General features: G+C 42.1%; 2 protein-coding genes across 3 annotated transcripts in view; one reads left to right on the forward strand and one right to left on the reverse strand.

Annotated features, from left to right (window-relative positions):
• WDR93 (WD repeat domain 93) overlaps positions 1 to 1,445 on the reverse strand; it is a 23,790-nt gene extending 22,345 nt beyond the window's left edge. The window contains exon 1 of the mRNA XM_069984587.1: positions 1,113 to 1,445. The gene's annotated coding sequence lies outside the window, so the exon portion shown is untranslated. The remainder of the gene's footprint in view (positions 1 to 1,112) is intronic.
• PEX11A (peroxisomal biogenesis factor 11 alpha) lies at positions 1,203 to 10,672 on the forward strand. 2 transcript variants are annotated; one of them, XM_069984566.1, is made up of 4 exons: positions 1,203 to 1,520; positions 4,367 to 4,443; positions 4,617 to 4,732; positions 7,742 to 10,672. In XM_069984566.1, the coding sequence occupies exons 2-4, from the start codon at positions 4,388 to 4,390 to the stop codon at positions 8,287 to 8,289; spliced, it is 720 nt and encodes a 239-aa protein (XP_069840667.1). In that variant the 5' UTR covers positions 1,203 to 1,520; positions 4,367 to 4,387; the 3' UTR covers positions 8,290 to 10,672. The 2 variants fall into 2 exon arrangements, with proteins under 2 accessions (XP_069840667.1, XP_069840676.1); XM_069984575.1 differs by having other exon boundaries at positions 1,203 to 1,503.
• The last annotated feature ends 12,191 nt before the right edge of the window (positions 10,673 to 22,863 follow it).

The following is a 22,863-nucleotide window of genomic DNA, read 5'->3' on the forward strand; positions in this document are numbered from 1 at the left end:
TCATAATATTGCTCATTTTTGTGCAATTCTCCCCAAAACACACTTTAGGGCAAATGGGCGACTGCTCAAAAAATTAGCAATGATTTTACTAAAAAAAAAACGAAATCCCATTAACCAATTCCCATTAACAAAATCCCATTAACTAATCCTACACTGGTGATGTGGATATCTGGGCAGATCATTGCTGGATTTGACTATGGGGTATTTTAATTTTAGCACAATACCAGGATGTAAGAAATAGTTTGTAATTAATTGGATAAATTCCTTTACTATAATTTACTATGATATACAAAACCACATCACAGGCAGCTAACACTGGGGACACCAGTGTAATACAGACACGTTTTTGCATGGTATTGCTGTTGAAAGTTCCAGCCTGACAATGAGTCTGATGATCTACGACAGCTGTCACCTCAGATCATCAAATCCACCATTGCGCTGAGACTTACGCCCATAATACGGTTGATAAAACCTTCTACATTACGTCAGTATCAAACCAGCCAGGGAGCCATATCACTCAGTGCCTATATTTCTCATTATGTTTCATTGTTCTGTATACAAAGTGTAGGTGACTCTGCTACTGTATACAGCAGCCAGGGTAAGGCAATGGAAAAAAAAGACTTTACTAAAAAGTATAGAATGTATACATTAAAAAAGAAACAGCATTGCAAACCCACATACAATATACACCATATTTTAAAGGGGTTATCCAGCGCTACAAAAACATGGCCACTTTCCCCCTACTGTTGTCTCCAGTTTGGGTGGGGTTTTGAAACTCAGTTCCATTGAAGTAAATGGAGCTTAATTGCAAACCGCACCTGAACTGGAGACAACAGTAGGGGGAAAAGTGGCCATGTTTTTGTAGCGCTGGATAACCCCTTTAACATTGTGTACATTGGGGTCACTTAAACTAGGGTTTCCAAGCTGTTGCAAAACTACAGCTCCCATCATGCCTGGCCAGCTAAGGTCTGTGTGGGGACGCTGGGAGTTGTAGTTTTACAAGGAATAGCACTTTATACAGACAATGTCCCACAGATAAGCAGCAGGAGTCTCTGAGCTGTACACTATCTAACGCTCTTTACCCCTGTGCCCTATATACATGTATACCTCACCTACTGAACTGCCGGTCACGGCTCCCAGCACCAGCCTCCTGCACTTTGCTTCGCTTGTTACTCGTCACCATAGTAACCACAAACAGGAAAAGCCCGGAAAACAGCCGGAAGTAGATAAACGCCTTGCTTTATTTTATTATTTTTAAACCGCTAGCCATATAGATTGTGAGGCTAATAACCGAGGTATTGTGGAGCATATTACTGGATCGTGAAGCGATTATTTCGCTGATCTACGCGTCACGGATTGTGAGCCTACGGAACGATCCCAAGATGTGTGCAGTTTCCGGCGGAGGGTGCAGCAGTCGGGCGGTCACGTGCTCACACCCTTGTCAGTCACTTGCTGAGGCCACTCTCCGTGCTGCAATGAGTAAGGGACGGCGGCAGTGATCAGGTGACGGCTCTTATTAGGTAACCTGGGGGTCCTGTGCTCTCTGCAGGGGGCACTGCACACACCTGCCATCTCGCACATAGTGGTTTGCTAATATGGTTCAGATTACTTGGCGGAAACGTACTTTAATCCTTAGGAGTCTGTTCACATTAAGTTTTCTGATTAGGTTGTTTATATCGATTTTATGCCAGACCTCGCTTAAAAGCCACAAAGTTTAGGTCTAATTATAAAATCAACATCAGTTCTTCATGCGTTTTTTTTTTTACTATTGAAATAAAACAAAAAAAAAACACAGCAGTTTTCATTTCTACATCAGTTTTTCCTTCTTGACCTTTAAAGGAGAAGTCCGGCCAAAATTAATTTTTGATATGTTGTTACTTATGAAAAGTTATACAAATTTCTAATGTACATTAATTATGGGAAATGCACATATACTGCTATTTCCCTTAATTTAGTAGATCAGGAAGTGTTAGAAATATCTCTGAAGAAGTGACGTCACGACCCAGGGTGTAATTCCTATGGAGTGTCCAGCAGGGGGCGCTCTCTATATAGAAGTCTATGGGACTTTATTGTTTCTATGGGTTTCTATGTAATGTAATGTAATGTAGTGTAGTGTACAGTGCTTTATTGAATGAATACATCTATGGAATACTTTGGGGAGCAAGTGTCCTTGCTCCCCAAAGTATTGCATAAATGTATTCATTCAATACATAGTAAGCCCGCCGATCCGCCGCATTTCCGCCGAATTTCCGCCGCATTCCCGCCGATCCGGACCATATACATTGAACTACAGCTCCCATCATCTGCTTCTAGTATGAACAGGTGATGGGAGCTGTAGTTGGGTAAGGGATATCACATGCCGCCGGGCGCAGGGGGGAGCCGCTCAGTACACAGGAGCGCTCCCCCCTCCTCCTCCTCCTTCCGGGATAACTTCCGCCTATACCAATGCTGACTCCCTGCCTGGCCGCCGCTCTCCGCTCACATATACCGGCTCCCGGCATCAGCGCGGACACCAGGATGCATCGGGAGCCGGTATGTATGGGGGGGGGGAGCGGAGAGCGGCGGCCAGGCAGGGAGTCAGCATTGGTATAGGCGGAAGTTATCCCGGAAGGAGGAGGAGGAGGGGGGAGCGCTCCTGTGTACTGAGCGGCTCCCCCCTGCGCCCGGCGGCATGTCATATCCATTACCCAACTACAGCTCCCATCACCTGTTCATACTAGAAGCAGATGATGGGAGCTGTAGTTTAATGTATATGGTCCGGATCGGTGGGAATGCGGCGGATCGGCGGAAATGCGGCGGATCGGCGGGCTTACTGTGTATTGAATGTATTGAATGAATACATTTATGCAATACTTTGGGGAGCAAGGACACTTGCTCCCCAAAGTATTCCATAGATGTATTCATTCAATAAAGCACTGTACACTACATTACATTACATTACATTACATAGAAACCCATAGAAACAATAAAGTCCCATAGACTTCTATATAGAGAGCGCCCCCTGCTGGACACTCCATAGGAATTACACCCTGGGTCGTGACGTCACTTCTTCAGAGATATTTCTAACACTTCCTGATCTACTAAATTAAGGGAAATAGCAGTATATGTGCATTTCCCATAATTAATGTACATTAGAAATTTGTATAACTTTTCATAAGTAACAACATATCAAAAATTAATTTTGGCCGGACTTCTCCTTTAAGAGCAAAATATTTTTTCAGTCCACTTAGCCTGTTGTAATTATTTATTAAAATGTAATGTGGAACAAAGCAAAATATTTGTGCAATATTGGTATTAGATTAGGGATGATGAGGCTTTTTTTTGGCTGTTTTCCTACTCCCCCCCCCCCCCCCACTTCAGAAGAAACAAGATTTCTGTGTCCATTATGCTCTATGGAGAGGGGAGGGGTTGAGGGGGATGAGTGAGCATGGAGAGGAGAAAAGGCAGCTCTGCAGAGCATATCATCCTGCAGTCTTCTCTCCCTAAGTCCCCAGACCTTTACTGACCTTTCTGCCCTATGAATCCAGCGTTTTAGATGGCCAGTCTCCAAACTGTACAGCAGCTGGCCTCCTCTTCCTGCTCACTCATCCCCCTCGGCCCTTCCCCCCCCTCTATAGGTTATAATAGACTGAGCAAACCTGTCTTAAAGAGGTACTCCGGGCTAGGGGTATTCGTACTTTATGGCTGGGGAGGGGGTGGATAAGGACGCCGCCGTCCACTTACCTCCCCGGTTCCAGCGCCGGGTCCCGGATCACACCGATCCCGTTCTTCCGACCCGGATCACGCTGCCCCGTTTTCCCGTCCCACTGCCTCTTCCTGGTCTGAGCTGCGGCTTGAGACGTGACGTCTCTCGAACCGGGGATTTAAATGGACGGCGGCTTCTAAATCCACCCCCTCCCCTGCCATACAGTAAGAATACCCCTAGCCGGGAGTACCCCTTTAACTTTGCTTCTCTGTAATGAAGACGACTTTGCCTGATAATGCACAGATAAGAAGTCGGGGGGGGAGGCTGGGAGATTGCTTTTTTGAGTACAGAAAGAGTCTTTTTGCCTAATAAAACCTAATACAGAGTTTCTTAAAATCGCTTATTCTACTGATTTCTGCAAAAATATTTTTAATGACCCTTACACTCTAAATCACTTATTCCCTATTCTGTGGATAGGGGGGGTGTCATTGCTTTGACAGCTAATTTAAAGGATTGCTGATGGAAATCTTGATACATCAAGTTGACCTACTGTATACCAAAACCCTAGATAAACAACGCCTTTAGGTGGTTGTAAATCAGATATTATTTGATAACCTATTTAATGTATACTTATGTGACAGCAGGTTGATAATATGCCAATAGTTTAATGTCTTATTTCAGATATTACAAGGGAGACTAAAGATGGATTCATTTGTGAAGTTCACGAACCAGAGTCAGGGAAGAGATCGACTTTTCAGGTATATCTTCTCATTTCATCATCCCTTTTGTAACCTGGATACAACTTGTGGTACATTTATTTTAGTTATTTTAATTTTACCATTAGACAAATACATTTTTTTAGAGAAGAATCAGGAATCCCCAGTCTGTCTTTCCATAAAACCACCATCACGCTCATTTTTTTCCATTTCAGAGCCACTCAGTATGCATGCATGTTGCTTAGTTATGTTTTAGAGAATAAGGCTGGCAGAGAGAAAGTGGTAATGAAGCTCAGACGAGTGGAGTCTAACATGAGCTCTGGCCGTAAACGTAAGTACTAGCCCTGGCTGGGATCCTCACCCTTAGCTGTGGTTTCCCCTGTAATCTCCACCTACACTGCTTATCCTTTGTATTGTCCAGTCTATGTCTGAATACGTTCGTATGTCCAACCAATGTCATGGAGCTGTGCCTATCGTTATAGAATGCAGTAAACACATAGAATGGTGATCACTTTCTCTATATCCCAGAAAGTAGAAATACCCCTTGGCACGCATCCCGATTGGTGTAAACTTCTTTTATTGCTTCACTGCAGGATAAAAACACAGGAGACATCACAGCAAACAAGGCCAATGGCTATTTCATGTCACATGCCTTGACAAAGCTTACGTGTGACGTGCAATGGCCAGAGGCTTTGTTTGCTGTGTTGTTCTTCATGTTTAAATCCTGCTGTGAAGCAATAATCGCGTGAATGCATACATAGTTCTACTTTCTAGGACTTTTACAAATTGCTTCCACAGAGCACCACCTGTGAGCAGCACCTCATCATCTGGGACATTGGGAGTAGTGCTGGTCATTGTGCTATTTTGCCAAAGTATATAACTTTTTCAATATATTTAAATCCTTTTATAACATAAAGGTGACTCAATGATCAGCTGATCATCACGGGTCCTCCGTAAATAGACATTGTCATAAACAAACAAAAAAACATATCAAAAGTTTTGATCCGTCGAGTGTTTGCACAGGGCAACGTGGTTGTCTCCCCAATCTTTTTACTAATCCGTCAGTCTGAACACCTAGACCCTGACCAATAAAAACTTTTGATAAGTCTCTTTGACATATCAAACTTTTTTGTACACTGTAAGAAGTCCCTGTCAATTTGCTGTGATCACCAGATCATCAGTAGCTGCACAGTGTCACCACAACATTGGAGACACTGTGCAGCTCTTGGACATGATGTGCAAGCGTAGTTTTTCCCACACTGGAGAACAGATAACCTCAGCTACCATTTTTGTAGCTCATCTTTGCACCAGTTCTATTTTTATGCATATATTTTTGTAGGTGAGGTCTCCAGGACTGGACACAGTATTCCAGATGTGGCCTCACCAGAGCTCTATACAGTGGGATCACAATCTCCTTCTTCCTACTGGTTATACCTCTAGCTATACAGCCCAGCATATGATTTGCTTTCCCCACCGCCTGGTTGCACTGGTGACTCATTTTAAGGCTGATTAGAAATCACTACCCCTAAATCCTTCTCTTCTGAAGACTTTGCTACAGAACTGCTGGAATAATACTTGGATTCCCTCTTGCCACATGCATTATTTTACATTTGATCTCTCTGAATACAGTTAACCTCAGATATCTAAACTTCAGCCATCAAATCCACTGAATGGTCCAGGGGTTAAGTTTAATTTTCACTAACTTCTCTTATCAGCACTTTATGGGGAACTGTAAGGGGCACCATTTTCTTTCAGCAGTTTGACATAGCCAAAGAATGAGATTAGTTTGACATGATCTGCCCTCAGTAAAGCCATGCTGGTTTTGGTCCATCAAGTTGCTTTTTAGCAAAGATTCCATCATTTATACTAGTAGAGATATCAGGCTAACTGCCTGTAGTCTTGTGCACTACATGGCAGTATTTAGCACTGCGTAGTAGTATGTGTTTGTTGGTGACACCCAGACATTCACATGGAATGCCCGATTCATTTCTTTTAATATAATATATGTACACTGTAGGTGCTTTCTAATGACACATAACCCGATCTAGTGCAGATAAGTATAAAATCAGGGACCGGCTGGTATACTGTAGAGATGACCGTGACTCGAGTCCGATTGTTCGGTAGTTGACTACCAGTGGCTGAAGAAGTTGGATGCAGCCCTAGGTAGTCCTGGAAAATGTGCATACAACCCCTACTTCATACTAATAGTTTTCTTTTTTTATATAGTTAGTTTGTAAGAACTTTTTAAAACATAGGAAACACTGTTTAGAATGGGCATAAGATTTCTGTTAGTATTGGTAACCTCAGATTCTCCAGCCCTGCTCAAATCCTCTAGTCTTTGCCAAGTGTGTACTTTCCTTTATTTTAGCATGGCTTTTATTAGTCCAGAAATCTTTATGGTCTAACATACATGCATCTGAATTTGCAGCTGCACCTAGTCCACCATTGCTGACTCCTTTTACTTTGCTGGGACACAAAATAGGAAGAGGTCTCTATAGCAAGGCAGGCCGGGCAGGAAGAACCAACAGGGAGCCGCTCCTGGGACTTTCTTGCAGTTCCCAAATCCTTTTTAAATAATGTTTCATAGTAAGACAATGCAGTTTGTTACAAGGGTGCTTGTTAAAATTTCATGCTGCTTGTGGCTCATTGAGCATGACTTTCCTGACAGGTTCTCAATGCGTTTTAGACCCAAACTGGATCCTCACGCAGGCTTTTGTATCTTACACAAGCCAGAGAAAGCATCCAGTTTGGGTCAGAATTGTGTTTTATGTGCTATGATCAGTAAACTACTAGAACTAAGATTTAGTATCCAGTGTCTTCTACCATCAAGGGGAAAGGGCTATGCAAAGGAGATCCAGTATTTACAGATGCACACTGGTCATGTCTGAATACTGGTCCATGTATTACAGGGGGGTTGAAAATACTGCCTTCCTCTAGAAACAGCACCACTATTGTCCTTAGTTTTTGGTTAGTATCTCAGTTATATAGAAGTAAATGGAATCGAGTTGTAATACCGCACACAACCTGAGGACAGAAAAAAACGTATCCTTTTCAAATCGAAGGTTAAACAGCTTTAAGAAGGACCAGGAGGCAGCTACCCACACTCGAGTGATCCCATAAGGTTACTGTACCCCAAGCTTAGCACACTCAGTAAGTTCCACTAATCACATGGAATTCAGATTTTCAGGCAGGTCTGTATGAGAAATGATAGTAGAGTATATAGGAGATCATCTCTAAGCCATCTACAGTAGGTTGGGATGTACTTGGAGTGATAACATGGTTGACATTTGTCACAGTGATCGTCTGACAATTAAATAATTAACTATTTGCTGTATTTCAGTGTTCCGACTGGGTAACATGGTGCACGCCATTGAAGCTTCTAAAGCCTCGATCCAGCTGTCAGATCCCATTCTGTGCTACTGCCTGACTGCTGCCAACCTAAACCGTGTGCTTTACTTCACTTGTGACACCGCCCTGTGGGTGAGAAGTGTGGATCTGGTTTCAAACATTGACAAGGAGAAGTGGCGACATCGAGCTAGCCAATGTTATTTCTACTCCCTCCTCTTTCATCTAGCCAGGGATTTGTATGTAATAATAAAATGCATGGAGAAAGAGGGAAAATGTGAGCCAAAAAATGGCCCTTCCCTGAATTCAGGCAGTAGCTTGCCGAACAGTCTAAAGAGCTTCTTATTTGTACTCTGCTTAAGTTTAAAGAACCATCCTCCCGTCTTATTAGACACCATCAAAAACCTGTGTGATTTTTTTAGTCCTCTTGATCGCTTAGGGTATTACAAAACCAATCCTGGATTTATTGGGATTTGTGGCCTGGTATCTTCCATTGTGGGCATTATGACTGTAGCAAATCCACAGTTAAAGTTAAAAAACTGATAGTAGGCTAAAGATCTTCACATCTTCATTTGCTGCTATTTGATCCTAATGATTCTTTTAGATGTGTAGAAGAAGTTGAACACTACTAATGCTGGTTATATGGTAGTAAAGCTGACCATACACATAATGATTCACTACTACCAGGAGGTATTACAGGCTTTCTGTATATGGTGCCAGCATGTTCCCCAGCACTGTACAAGCAGGGGAGTCAGTGACAGCCATAATGGACACCTGTAATTGGAACAAATGAAGAAAGGACCCTAGCTGTAGGGTACAGGGTGCTCATTTTGTGATTTGCTATTCCTTTTTTTTACTATTCTTGAAACTTATGAGTACATTGACAGCTGGGCATTACCATTGTCTTGGCTCCAGGCGAAAGCAATTCTGATAACACTATATTGCTATTTATTATGTTTCTGTAGGTTATAAAAGTGAACCTATAATCACAATACTCCATAGTATTTAATAACATATGCAAACTGTTTTAGAAGCTGCCTGATGTGAGCACAGATCAGGTAGATCTTCACTTGTTTATTGAGCCTGTTATATGGCTCCATTTTTTGCGGACAGGGCTGCTAGAATGATTGCTGAATCATTTGTGTGGCTCTTTTCTCCCATCATTTGTCAGCTGCACATCCCCTATTACATAGAGAGGTGTGTGGCCAACAAACAAGTGAACAAGTATTTTATCCATGTTTGAAAGGTGTGATCAGGGTCTATAGTTGTATTAATGGTGTTTTTAAATATTTGACATTTTGAGTATTCTCATCCAGAACTTTTGATGATAAAATTTCTATCAATGTCACATTTACTGTGCACATACTGTATCCGTTGATGTAATTCCTTTCTTAAAGGAACTTTTTCCTCTACAGCTTCTAAAGGAAGCCATATTCCCAGTACTATGTGTTACTTTCTAGCATGATGTCCTTCCAGGCACAAATTTTCGTCTCAGATCCTGCAAAATAAATGGAGCTTGCGATGGTGTGAACCTGGCCTTAGTTAGAAAAGTGGGGTTAAGTGGAAGCTAAGAGCAGGGTCATACATACGATTCTGCTGGTATGTACTTGTAGGCCCTTTTAATGCCGATGCAAACGATAACCTTTGCTACTGATCAGTTCCACCATTTTTGTATTACCTGGCAAAATCAGAAGATGTGGGTTAGGTAGTTTGGTGCACTGGGATTTTCCATGTCCGCTCACCTAACAGCCTCTTTCTGTGCCTCCTCTTTATGTATGCATAATGTAGTGACGTATAATTTCCCCAGCTGAAGATACCGTGCTTGCCCAGTAACAGTCAAATGCGGCACAGAAGAGGCTGGTGGGTGGGTGGGTGGCCCGGTGCACTGAGGGGCTTAGCAATCCATTTTACTCTCAAACTATTCTCCTTTTCCATTCATCATGGTTTGGCGTAGAGGAAAACTTTTCTTTCTATATTTTTTTTCTAACAATGAGCAGGAAAACATTTTGTGTAAAAGCATCAATAGAACAATGATTCAGAACAGTGAGATTTTTCTAAATTCTAAATTGATTCTATTGAAGTATTATAACTGTCAAATCAGTTTTTACTGTTTTTTTTTTTTTTTTTTTATTCTTGAACAAACACATAAACAGATTTTTGGCAAATAAGAGTGAACAGTAGCTACGGCAGTGCGGAGTTACCATGGTCTCTTTACTGCGGAGTTACCGTGGTCTCTTTACTGCGGAGGTACTGTGGTTGCTATACTGCAGAGTTACTGTGGTCTCTATACTGCGGAGTTACTGTGGTCTCTATACTGCGGAGTTACCGTGGTCTCTATGCTGCAGAGGTACTGTGGTCTCTATACTGCGGAGTTACTGTGGTCTCTATGCTGCGGAGGTACTGTGGTTGCTATACTGCAGAGTTACCATGATCGCTATACTGCAGAGTTACTGTGGTCTCTATACTGCGGAGTTACTGTGGTCTCTATACTGCGGAGTTACTGTGGTCTCTATACTGCGGAGTTACTGTGGTCGCTATGCTGCGGAGTTACTGTAGTCACTGTAGTTGACTTTCTCCTCTAGATTTCCCCAATAGACACTACACTGTAACAATTCCTAGTGCAATAGTAAAAGCTTTACAAATGATACAAGAGCGGATCTGCACTGAATTCTTATTTCTTACTTGGCCAAGCATTATATTTCCATTGGGCTGCCAAATAGACATACTGTCATGACAGATTTCAGCGTGTGTGCTCTTTTTATAGATCTGCTGCTGTATACAGATTCTTATGGGTGTGATTTAGTTATTAACTTGGTTTTATTTAAAAAAGTAAATAGTTATTACTTTAATGCTGCTGTAATATTAATGTACTGTACTTCTTAAAACCTTGAAATTGCAGTGATGACATTTACATAAAACAATAAAATATTTCCGACATTTGTGTTGTATTTGTTTATGTTCATATTTTTTACTGCACGGTTTACAAACTATTGGAATGCAACCATAAAATATGATAGGCTCACTCTACAGCGTTGCTTGAATTTTTGTGATTCCTGTAAGTTTTCAACATTTCTGCATAAATTTGGCCTTAAACTATATCATAAAGGTAGATAAAAACAACTCGGTCAAGCAAATCAAGTCAAAAATATCAAGGCTTGCTGTTATGTTAAAGAAAATTATATGACATATCTGTGATCTTTCAGCATCTGGCATGACCCCTTATGCAGCCATAACTGCTTGTCTTTTACATTCTGTCCTCAGCCTCTTTATAATACCCTTCAGGGTGAAACCTGTTAGTGGGATTGTTCTTTAGTTCTCAATTTCATCCTTGGGCCAAATCTTCTACATTCAACACAGTATGTACATGTAGACTGCAGCTAAATGTCATTTGGCATTACTAACAATACTGCCTATGGAGCATTTATGCTGTTTATTAGACTGTGTGTAGTACAAATACCTATCGTGCATGAATACTGAACATCAGGGTGTAATATGAGTGATCTTAGAGTGGGGGTTTTAGTAATCCATACGTCCTATGAATGTGAGATTCAGCGAACACATCCGCTCGATCAGGACAGGCAAAGGAGCACCTAGACTAATTAAACATGTCCAAGAGGAACATAAGGGAGATGTAAAAGTCCTGCGTTTTATGCGACTCAATCGAGTCCATCTGAACAGTGATAGAGACAAAAACAAAGTCCTTCTGCAAGAAGAAGCTAAGATTATTATAGTTACTAATGCATAAGGGGCTTCAGGTATGAATGATAAAATAGATCTTAAAATGTCCCTCTAAATGACTGCATTGAATAATGATTTGTTTTTAATTATGTTTTTAATCCACTATCATTTCTTTATAGCAGTGCTTCTCAAATTGTGAGGCGGGCCTTACCAGTGAGGCGCTCCCTAGTTGTTGGTGAGGCCCAGCTGGGGAGCTAGGTTTAACAAAGTAACTGATTTGCACAGTCCATTTGCTTTTTGCAGAAATCTCTATTTTAACAACAGTATTAATTTATTTTGTACTTAATTTATCAGTATCTAGAGCTTGGGAGACAGGTGAAAGGTAGCCCTAGCATTATTTTCAGCTTATAAATAGACCTCACCGCAGATGTTGAGGCGCAGGCACCCTCTTGGTCAGTCTGGTGAGGCCCAGGCATTGCCTTGGTCTGTTGGGTGAGGCTTCAGTAGAAAAAGTTTGAGAAGCACTGCTTTATAGTACAGCCCATGCGTGCCCCAGCCACACTATATAGTGGGGTCACGTGTACGCTGACGTAGAGTCAGTAGAAGCACTTTGCTGCGAACACAGCTGTCACTCGTTAAAATCATCCTGCACAAGGCGCCCCCGCCAGCTACACGGCGTTCATGTTCATGTTGCACGTATAAGAATAAAAGAATCATTTTTACGGTGAGTGCCCTCCGAATTTCTTTTCTATTTATGCATTTAGTAATCCTTGTTTAGTGCAATTAAAGGACAACTCCGGCCAAAAGTATTTTTTAATATGTTATTACTTATGGAAAGTTAGACAAATTCCTAATGTACATTAATTATGGGAAATACATATATACGGCTATTTCCCTTAATTTAGTAGTGTTGGATGGAGGGATGCATGTGGGGTGTTTATGGTGATAGGGATTGGTCTGGTACTACTCCCCTATCATCTGCTTATACTATGAGCAGATGATGGGAGTAGTAGTACTGTGTATATGTGTCCAGCACCGAGCAGGGAGGGAGGGGTGTGGTAGTTAGATATACAGGCACCGCTCTCCCTCCCTCTTGGTGCCACCTATCGCTCTCTCTCCCGGTGTGAGCCTGGTCTCTTTCTGCCCTGTGTCCCTGTGATACATTACACACAGTTGCGTATACAATACAGTTCCATAGACTTCTACATATAGTGCGCCCCCTGCTGGACACTCTATAGGAATTACAACTGATTCGATTTTTTACAGAATCTGAACCCTGCTTAAAGGTGTTATCCAGCGCTACAAAAACATGGCCACTTTTCCCCCTACTGTTGTTTCCAGTTCAGGTGCGGTTTGCAATTAAGCTCCATTTACTTCAAAACCCCACCCAAACTGGAGACAACAGTAGGGGGAAAAGTGGCCATGTTTTTGTAGTGCTGGATAACCCCTTTAATCTACTAAATTAAGGGAAATAGCAGTATCCAGCGCTACAAAAACATGGCCACTTTCCCCCTACTGTTGTCTCCAGTTTGGGTGGGGTTTTGAAACTCAGTTCCATTGAAGTAAATGGAGCTTAATTGCAAACTGCACCTGAACTGGAGACAACAGTAGGGGGAAAAGTGGCCATGCTTTTGTAGCGTTAGATAACCCCTTTAATGTACATTAGGAATTTGTGTAACTTTCCTTATGTAATAACATATTAAAAATATGTTTTGGCCAGAGCTGTCCTTTTAAAAGAGATGTTTCCTTTGTTGCAAAGCTTAAACAGTCACAAAATAATACCCCTTTCTCTAAACATTCATCTAACACAAAGAGGTTGTCCATGGAAATCCTAAACCCTCCATACTGCCTCCCAGTGACATTAAATAATTGAGCCATACTTACCCCCTTGCTACTCCTGCTGTGTGATCTACTGGTCCCTGGTGTGTTTCTGTTCTGATGGGGTTTTGCTCCTTGCTCATCCAATCACAGCAAAGCAAGGAGTAGTACATCAATGTACCTAAGCTGGCAGAATAGCAGCACAACTAGGAGAGGAAGATTGCAGGGTGAGGCGATAGGGATATTTGTGTTGTATGGTTTGCCACAGCAACACTACCTTTGTATACACAGTTAGCAAAGTCGGGAACAGACAGCTCTATAAGCAATACTCACAAAAAGTTAGAGATATTTGGCTTGGGGTGAATCTTTATCTTTATTCATCAGGATAAACCTAAGATGCATGCAGTGTAGAGGTTCATAACTCTGTACCCCAGAACGTCAATGACCTGAGTGCTGCCCTTCAATAAAAGTGGAGTGCCATGCCTCAGCAGACGATGAGTTGACTTGTGAACAGCATGAGACATTGTTGTAATTGATGCTCAAGGGCACATGACAAGTTACTCAGACATTGACATTTAAAGTTAGGTTATACCCACCACTGTTGTTGACTTTTATTTCAATAAGTAGTTTGAGATGAGGAAATCAACCATTATTGCTTCTACTTAAAGCGTACCTGTCTTTACCTTTTGACATGTCATCAGACATATCAAAAGGTATTGATCAGAGCAGGTTTCACTGCTGACTCTCGCTTTGATCAAGAGATATACCCCAGGAAAGATCCCTAGCCAGCAGTGCAGTCCATGAAAATTCCCTATAGAAGTCTATGGGATGTATTGAAGTTCTGAGGCGCTCTACTTTCATGATAAAATATCACTGTAGCGGAAACTTTTTATGTTTCCCATAAATTTCACTTGCAAGTCAAATGTCTCTAACTAATATAAGTAGTGTTTGTATAGTGACCATACACAACCAAGCACAGCTACTACACTGTTATGTACAGAGTGGTCTTCTTTCAGCCTTGTACACTTTAAGTATGTCAGTACTATGGCTCTGGAAAACAGCTCAGCCAATTGAATACTGATGGAAAATGCTAAGGATAGGCCATCTATAGAGTCCTGGAAAACTCCTTTATCATATACTGGTTCAGTAAAACATAGCTATGCAGAATTATTGTAAGCCAATGGTTTTATAGTGTCCCTCATATAGTGGTGATAATGGAGGCTCCTAGCTGCCATAATAATGCATGGTTACTGGTTATGGCATGTCAGGTTAAACTGCTGAGAACTGAATTATCTCTGATCCCATCAGTTACAGCAGGAACATGATCTGATGTGTTCACCAGGCAGTTCTTGTCAGATTCCAGCAATGGATATATCAGTTGCTGTGTGGGAGGGATTCAGCACCTGCTAGAAACAGATATATCATTCAAAAAGGGGTGCCATTTTTGTGCCCCATTTAGTAACAGCTGGCTGTTTTCTCATGTCTTTTGTTTCTCCTCCCTGAGGGTTTCTATTTTTCCCAAGAGAGCTACTAGATTTATGGCACCTATTGAATCCTAGTGTACCTTTTCATAAGGAGAGCTCACCGTGAAGGACAATAATAATAACAAGGAAAAGATGAGTTATTAACTATGACAGGTTTAATGCTGTAGGATCTGCTCGCTTGTAAATCTCATCTAAAAACTAGACATACAGGTTTATAAATCTGAAGTTTTGTACTCATTTAACTTCTCGTTGTAACAAAACTTTTTTCCACAAGGTGGCAATATCCACCAAAAAAACTCAAGCCCTCCATTAAGCAGAATCCATGCTAATGTTTTACCTAGCATTTTCCTTTAAATGTTAAAAATCATTGAATCTCCTTAACTATTTTCAGGTTTGCATCTAAGGTTTTGAGAATAGGAAGAAAAATAAGGGAAATAAGGGAATGGAAATGTTGACCCGTACTGGCCACTCCCAGACTTCTCTTGGAATTAAATTCAGGGTTCTTGTTTTTTTGCTTTTCCTTAGAAGGATACAAGTGACTAAGAAGTAAGTTTTCATTTTTATGATCTAATCTGTAATTACCTTTAAGCTCTACATTTTTGCCTTTTGTAGACTTAGCTTTGAGCATCTAAGGTCACTCGGGGGACACTTCAGAGAATCAGGATTTTTATCAGTACTTCTCTGGTGATCTCTAACACAAAGTGGCAGCCGCAATACGAAAGCACCAATAATAAAAAGTTTATTACATAATGGGGCTGTACAACATGATTAGTAAAACATGTCTGCCTTCCAGAAATAATGCAGCAAATGTTGTGGGGGTTAGGTTAGCTCCACTACTTATGGCCCAGTCCATGTGCACTCTGGCTTCCTGCCTCTATAAGCGGCAGTATGCACACCCAAATCCTTCCAGTAATTACCATCTGACACCCGGTATATCAGGCGGCTCCATGTTTCCCAACCTGTCTGAGCAATAAGGTTTCTGCAAAGGTGTTGTGGTTCTTTTGGACAATTGCTCCTTCCCTGCCTGTCACCTTGATGTCTGCTGCATACTTTGACCTAGGCTTGACCCTGAATACAGAACCTTTGTTGCCTGCCCTGCCCTGACCTGTTGCTGGCCTTTAACTACAAACAAAATCTTCCATTCCAGACCTAGTCTAATACTAGGGCTGGGCGATAATGGCCTAAATCAATATCGCGGTTTATCGTACATGTAGCGGCGGTAACGATAAATTGAACGATAATTATGACACGCCCCTTTTAAAAGTCACACCCCTTTTGAAAACCCCATTTTCCGATGGTAATACAAACGTGGATTTATTCCATATAACAATATGCAGCAAACTTCACAAGTAGTACACAACGTTTTGGCATCTCCTACACCATTTAAAAGTGCCACTTGAAAATGGTGTAGGAGATGCCAAAATGTTGTATATTACTTGTGAAGTTTGCTGCACATTGTTATATGGAATAAATCCACGTTTTCACGTTTGTATTACCATCAGAATATTTTTACTAGCTGACTTGATCCAAGGTCTGGGATTCATCTGCTGCCACCCACAGTTTGTTTATTGTGCTGCCTATATTTTTGCTATATCTATCTATATACTGTGGGGTAGATTTCTCAAACATGGTGTAAAGTGAAACTGGCTCAGTTGCCCCTAGCAACCAATCAGATTCCACCTTTCATTTTTCAAAGAGTCTGTGAGGGATGAAAAGTGGAATCTGATTGGTTGCTAGGGGGCAACTGAGCCAGTTTCACTTTACACCATGTTTGAGAAATCTACCCCAGTGTGTGTGTGTGTGTGTATGTATGTATGTATGTATATATATATATATATATATATATATATATATATATATATATATATATACATACACACACACAGACACACACACACACATACAGATAGGAGATGGATAGGAGATAGATAGGAGATAGATAGGAGATATCTACTGTCTACCTATCTATCTATCTATCTATCTCCTATCTACCTATCTATCTATCTATCTATCATTTATCTATCTCTCTAGCTCCTATACCTTTCTATCTAATATCTGCCCCCAGTCACTGTCACATGCTGCCCTGCCCCCCCCCCCCCCCTCTTCCTCACATACAGTTGGGGTCAGCTATAGGTCAGCACCTCCATGCTCCCCCGGCCTCTCTCTCCCACACAGGAAGGAATCCTCTGCCCCCCGTCCCTCAGTGCTGTAGCACATATATCTGCCGGCAGCATCCCGGGCAGATCGTCACACACGGCTGCTTCACCACTGCCAAAAGATGAGGCGAGGAGGATTCCTGTGCGGGACAGAGTGCGGTGCCCGGTGGGGGGAGGATGTGCTGACCCGTACCTGACCCCAGCAGCCACTTTATGTACGGGAGAGAGGAGGCAGGGTACGCCGTGCAGCTTCCAGAGCCGCCCGGAAGCAGCAGCAGCACTGAGCACACAGCACGCCTGTGCGCAGCCTGTCACATCTCCAGTCTTCCTCCTCAGGAAGATTAACAGAGGGGAGCAGAGCATGCGGCCGCAGGGTGAGGAGGAGGAGGGAGGGGAGAAATACCGCAGATACCGTCCTGGCAGAGTTGAGGTCGGTTAACCGACGCCAGAGACGGTATCGGTATTTTGACGGTATACCGCCCAGCCCTATCTAATACCCAGACTACTCTTCTGCCTGACCCCTCAGTATTTTGTTTTGCTGTCACTTGGCCAGCAAGCCCACCACCTACACCAGGATCACCCTTGTGGCCCTATTACACAGCCCAATAACTTTCTGTAAGCGAGTGCTGTTCTCCTAGATTGGCAATAATCGGGCAGCAAGGGCTGGACAGACAGCCCTTGTAAAAAACAAACCTTCTACATACCTCTCCACTCTCCCTGACGTCCTGCTAGCTTCGGCCCGCTCCTGGCACTGTGTGAATTCACAGGCCGCTAAGCCAATCACTGGGACAGGACCTGAATGGCCTGTCTCTTCACACTGGCATGTAGAAGCTAGCAGGACGTCAGGAAGCATGGAGAGGTATGTAGGAGTTTATTTATTTTGTTTTTACACAGTCATCAGCTGCCATCCAAGCATCACTATTACATGTAGCGATGCGCATCCGATGCTCGATGATTTTAGTTCTGAACGTCAAAAAACGATCAGCCGAGTATTGTTTCATTGGCTGATCGTTGCCTGATTCGGCCTATTATCGCTCTGTGCAAAAGGCCATTAGAGTTAGAGATCTGGTGGTCTTCTGCAGCAAAGACAAGTTCCTTCTACAAGTGTTAAAGGGTAAAAACCAGGGAGCCACATAGACAATGCCCTCTGGAGTGGCCCAAAGCCAAACTGGTTAGGTGGCACAATAAATCTATACCCACTGGTCATTACAGTTGTGCGTTATACTGTACTTCAATAGCTGCAAGAAAGCAATTATTTGTTTTAATAATCCCGTACAACACTTTCAAATGGTTTATCCGGGACTTACTATAAAATTATATATAATTTTATATGCAAATGTGTTCAAACAGGACAAAAAAATAAAGGCGTACTCACCTGGTACTTCCTGGGTTTAGATCTTGACGCATGGAAGTACCCACTTGGATAATCACTGGCTGAGGGGAGTATATATTTGTTGGTTCTGCCTGAAAATATTTACATTTAGAGTTAAGTCCCTGGGCAACCCCAGTTAAAAATGTAAAGTGAATATTTTCCCCTAATATTAGTGCTGCTATAAAAAATGTGTTTTATTGCTTTGCTTTACGGCTATAGCAAATTTATTGACCAAGCCCATCAGACAGGAAAAAGATGGGTATTCAAACCAAAGAGGCGCTGTGGCCCTAGGGCATTTATTGAGCTATATAGTACAGTGCTGGTGGTTTAGTTGCATTATGGGGTTCACAGATTTGTGTTAACATTAATCACTGCAGCTAGAGTAAAAAACTATGCAAGGCCTGGATGTGAGTTACTATACAGAAGGGGAGGCTGTGGTGCCAGTTGAGGTACAAATAAAACAGTAGTCCAACAGGTTGAAAAATCACAATAATGATAGTGAGGGTCTGCTGGTCGTTGCACCATATAATAGGAGCGGTGGCAGCAGACCGCCGCTGACTACAATGGGCAGCCCAGAGGATCTAAGCATAGTAATCTGGCTCTTCCTGTTCTGTCTGTTGTGTTACCCCACTGTTCAATTACTCTATCCTGTGAATAGGCTATTAATTGTTGTTGTTTTTTTGTGTTTTTTTTTTCCCTGGACAACTCCTTGAACAACTCCTCAGTACGATGCAGGAGAACGGTAGGGAAGAGGGAAGTAGTCAGGAAAAACAAGTCCGAGCCTTACAATCATAATAAGATACATCTTTGCTGTTCACTAGTATAGGAATGATCAGGATTTGAATCCTGCTGCTAGGACAAGGTGGATGCAGCCTATGGTTCATCTCTATTCACAAGGCTTCAGTAATTGTGCACTCAGGCCACACAAAGGATTGCTGGATCATTCATTTGACCCTTTAAATTGTTAGTGGCCACAGGTCTGCTGTTTATCGACCACAAGGAGATGTGCGGTCAATAATAATACTGTATTATCTGGCATATAAGATGACTGGGTGTATAAGATGACCCTTGACTTTCGGGGGAAGATTTTAAGGGGTTCATCTCATATGCCGGAAAAATGTTAAACCCTATCTGATCACAGCAGGGTTTAACAGCTGTAGCCCTGCTGCGGTCAGGTAGGGGTTAACTAAGGCAGGAGGCAGAAACCCCGACTCCCCCTCCCACTGAAAAAATAAAAATATACTTGCCTGTCACCCTCTCCCAGAAGCCGCGCGTCTCCCCTCATGTTCCTGGCGCAGTGTGATGCAGAGATACTTCCTGCGCTGGAAGTCCACAAAGCTCTCCCGGGCAGCTGAGCATCTGATTGGAGAAGCTCTGAGATGCTTGGCTGCTGTGAGAGCTTCGGGGAATGGCAGAGGTGCCGGAAGCGTCTGTTATTCCCCTGAAACTCTCCCGGCAGCCAAGCATCTCTGAGCTTCTCTGATGAGATGCTCGGCTGCCCATGAGAGCCTTGAGGACCTCCGACGCAGGCAGTGTCTGCATCATGCCTGTGCTAGAAACATGGCGGGAGACACGCAGCTGCCTTGAGGAGCTGCCAGTAACGGGTGACAGGTGAATTGAATTGTATTTTACATAGCGTTCAATACATAGGGTGGGGATGCGGCCGTTTTTGAGCTCCCCCACTGTATGCAGCAACCATTCCCAGCATATAAGACAACCCCTGACTTCTGGGCAGTTTTTTGCGGTAAAAAAGTTGTCTTATACGCCAGAAAATAGGGTTATTTATATGGCTGCAGAAAAGATTCAATCAGCCACACTGATCGCTGGTCCTTTTGCTTGAGCCGATTATCAGGTAAATGAGCATTCCCATATATTAGATTATCCGACAGATTCCTCAGCTTTTAGCTTACATGTATGGATAGCTTTAAAGCTTGGATGTAGGCAAACTTTTACATAGTTTAAAGTCTGTCTACTGTACATGGGCCTCCTGCATCCTGAGTGGAAGACATGCCCTCAACTCCTTTTAAGCTGTACTTTAGTTGACATTGAAAACGATTGTTGTTTAAAATAACTTAAATGGAGACTGGTCTTAGGAACGCCACTTCATCAGAGTCATTCCTTCTACCTCCTCCTCAAGGCCTGTAACTAAACCCCTTTGCAATCTCCCTGAGAGATCGTAACTAAACACAACAAGAGTGAATTCATTCCAAGAAGGCATCGCACTTTTATCTGGATCTAAAATTAAACTGTGATTAATGTTATGAAATAAAAAAATATTTGTGGAGGAATGTAGGATTCTGGAGAAGTACAACGGGCAGAAAGAAAAATATCCAGAGGAAATACCTAACTGAAAGAAAGTCTACACAAAGAGCAGTCTAGGGTTTTAGCAGATTTCAGAAATATTACAAAGAAGAAATTGTCAGATTGTACAAATCTGGAGATTAGCAGTCCGGCACAGGCTGTTCAGTGTGGAGTGTTCTGTATCATTGCTCAAAGTGTTCTGTTTGTTTGACGGACAGAAAAATTGCACACGGCACGGTGCTGAAAACCCACTGTTTGTAAAGCTAATGGATTTTCTGAGCTGTTTTTAGCTTGAAGTGTGCTGGGTACTAGTGGTGCAATTTATGCTGTTTGTTACAGTATAAAAATATGTCCCTTTATAAAAAATAATTTGAACTTTTTTATTTTTCCAGTTTCCGTTGATCAGTGGAAATATTAACTGCTATTGTGTTTATAGAGGAACAGTCTTCCCATCTGTAACAGTCATGGCATAGCCACAGGATCTGTTCAGCTCTTTAGTGAACCACAATGACTTCAAAGGAGAGAGCTGCATGCCCCAATTTTTAAACTATCATATTTTGGAGCAGCAAGTTAACATACTGGAGTCACCAGACCATTACACACCCTAATGAGCATTCAGCCGATAATCGGACATCGTTAAAGGTGCCAGAGATATGGATTTGCCATAAATGTTGAAGATAGGTATACCCCTGGGTATCTCAAGGAAGATTGCAAGAGAACTATGTGTGCGACTGCATAGTATCTGTGGTCACTGGTACATGATTCCTGGCTTTGACACTGGTGGAGTTGAGTCTAAACTGGTATATTGCCCAATCCTTATGGTGTCTGTGATAAATATACAGTGGTACCTCGGTTCTCGAACTTAATTGGTTCAGGAAGGCAGTTTGTGAACCGAGTTGTCTGAGAACCGAGCAGTGTCTTCCCATAGGAAATAATGTAAATGGTTCCAGCACTCAACAATAATTACCTACAATACCCATTTATTACATTGATGAGTGCCCCCTATATTCCCTACAGTACAATACAGCACTATATAGTGTACAGTACATTATAGAACAGCACTATACTGTACAGGACATTATACACAAGAAACATTCAACAAATCCAGCAATTTTAGGACAGTAGTCACTAACTCCTCACTCATCCTTTACTGTATAGTGCCCCCCCACCCCAGCACTGTAATGTATAGGAGATGGTGGTGCCCTGACTGTACTACTACTGTACTGTATATGCACTCCAGCAGTCTTATACAGTACAGGATGGGAGATGGTGGTGCCCTGACTGTACTACTACTGTACTGTATATGCACTCCAGCAGTCTTATACAGTACAGGATGGGAGATGGTGGTGCACTGACTGTACTACTACTGTACTGAATATGTTCTCCAGCAGTCTTATATAGTACTGTACTTACTGTACATGAAGCCTCACCAATGCCAAACTCATCAGATACAACCCACCATCCGCGCTCGCAAAAACATTCAGATACCGAGCAAGGTTTTAATTCTGAGCGTTACTTCCAGGTAAATTTTCGCTTGGAAACCGCGGTATTACTGTACTTCAAGACTGGGTTTCCGAAAAGTGTTAGAGAACCGAGCAAGAGTTTGAGAACCAAAGCAAACTTTCCTTGAAAATACTGTTTGAGTTCCGAGCAGTTTGAGAACCGAGGTATCACTGTACATATAAATGTATCTGATCATAGTCACTGGAAAGCAGCGTTTTATGCAATCCAGTGGGCAGGTAGATTGGTGCACCGTGGGTTAAAGGACTGTCCCTAGTTCACCAAATGACCTAATTTACATATTAATAAAAGTTACTCGACGCTGCAGGGCACCAACATAATAAAGGCATGGTCATCCCCACTGTTCCCCTGTCCTATTAAATCTACCAGCAGGCTAGGATCGCCTAACCTACTGCTAGATTCCCTTTAATGGTACTGACATTTAGAAAGGGCTAAACGTGTATTTATAAGTAGGAATTATCAGAGTTAATTATAACTCTGTGATGCCAAGGTAAGTGAAAAATTGAAGAAAGCTTAAAGGGAATGTGAACCTCTAGGTTTTATCACGACTTGTTAAGTAATAAACACAGAGCAAAAAGAAACAAAATGTAGAACTGTAGGAATGGTGATCTGAAAAAAAAACTAAATTATTTGTGATGAGGGGAATTAGACATGTCATACGTATACATTCATTTTATATATAGTTATAAAGGAAATTGACACTCAAATTAGTCATGCTCCCAAAATTAGGGTTAATTTATCTCCATACAGGACCTCGGAATCTTTTGGAATAGGAGCAATCACATCA

This window comes from Dendropsophus ebraccatus, chromosome 1 (genome assembly GCF_027789765.1).
Source record: "Dendropsophus ebraccatus isolate aDenEbr1 chromosome 1, aDenEbr1.pat, whole genome shotgun sequence".
NCBI lineage: Eukaryota > Metazoa > Chordata > Amphibia > Anura > Hylidae > Dendropsophus > Dendropsophus ebraccatus.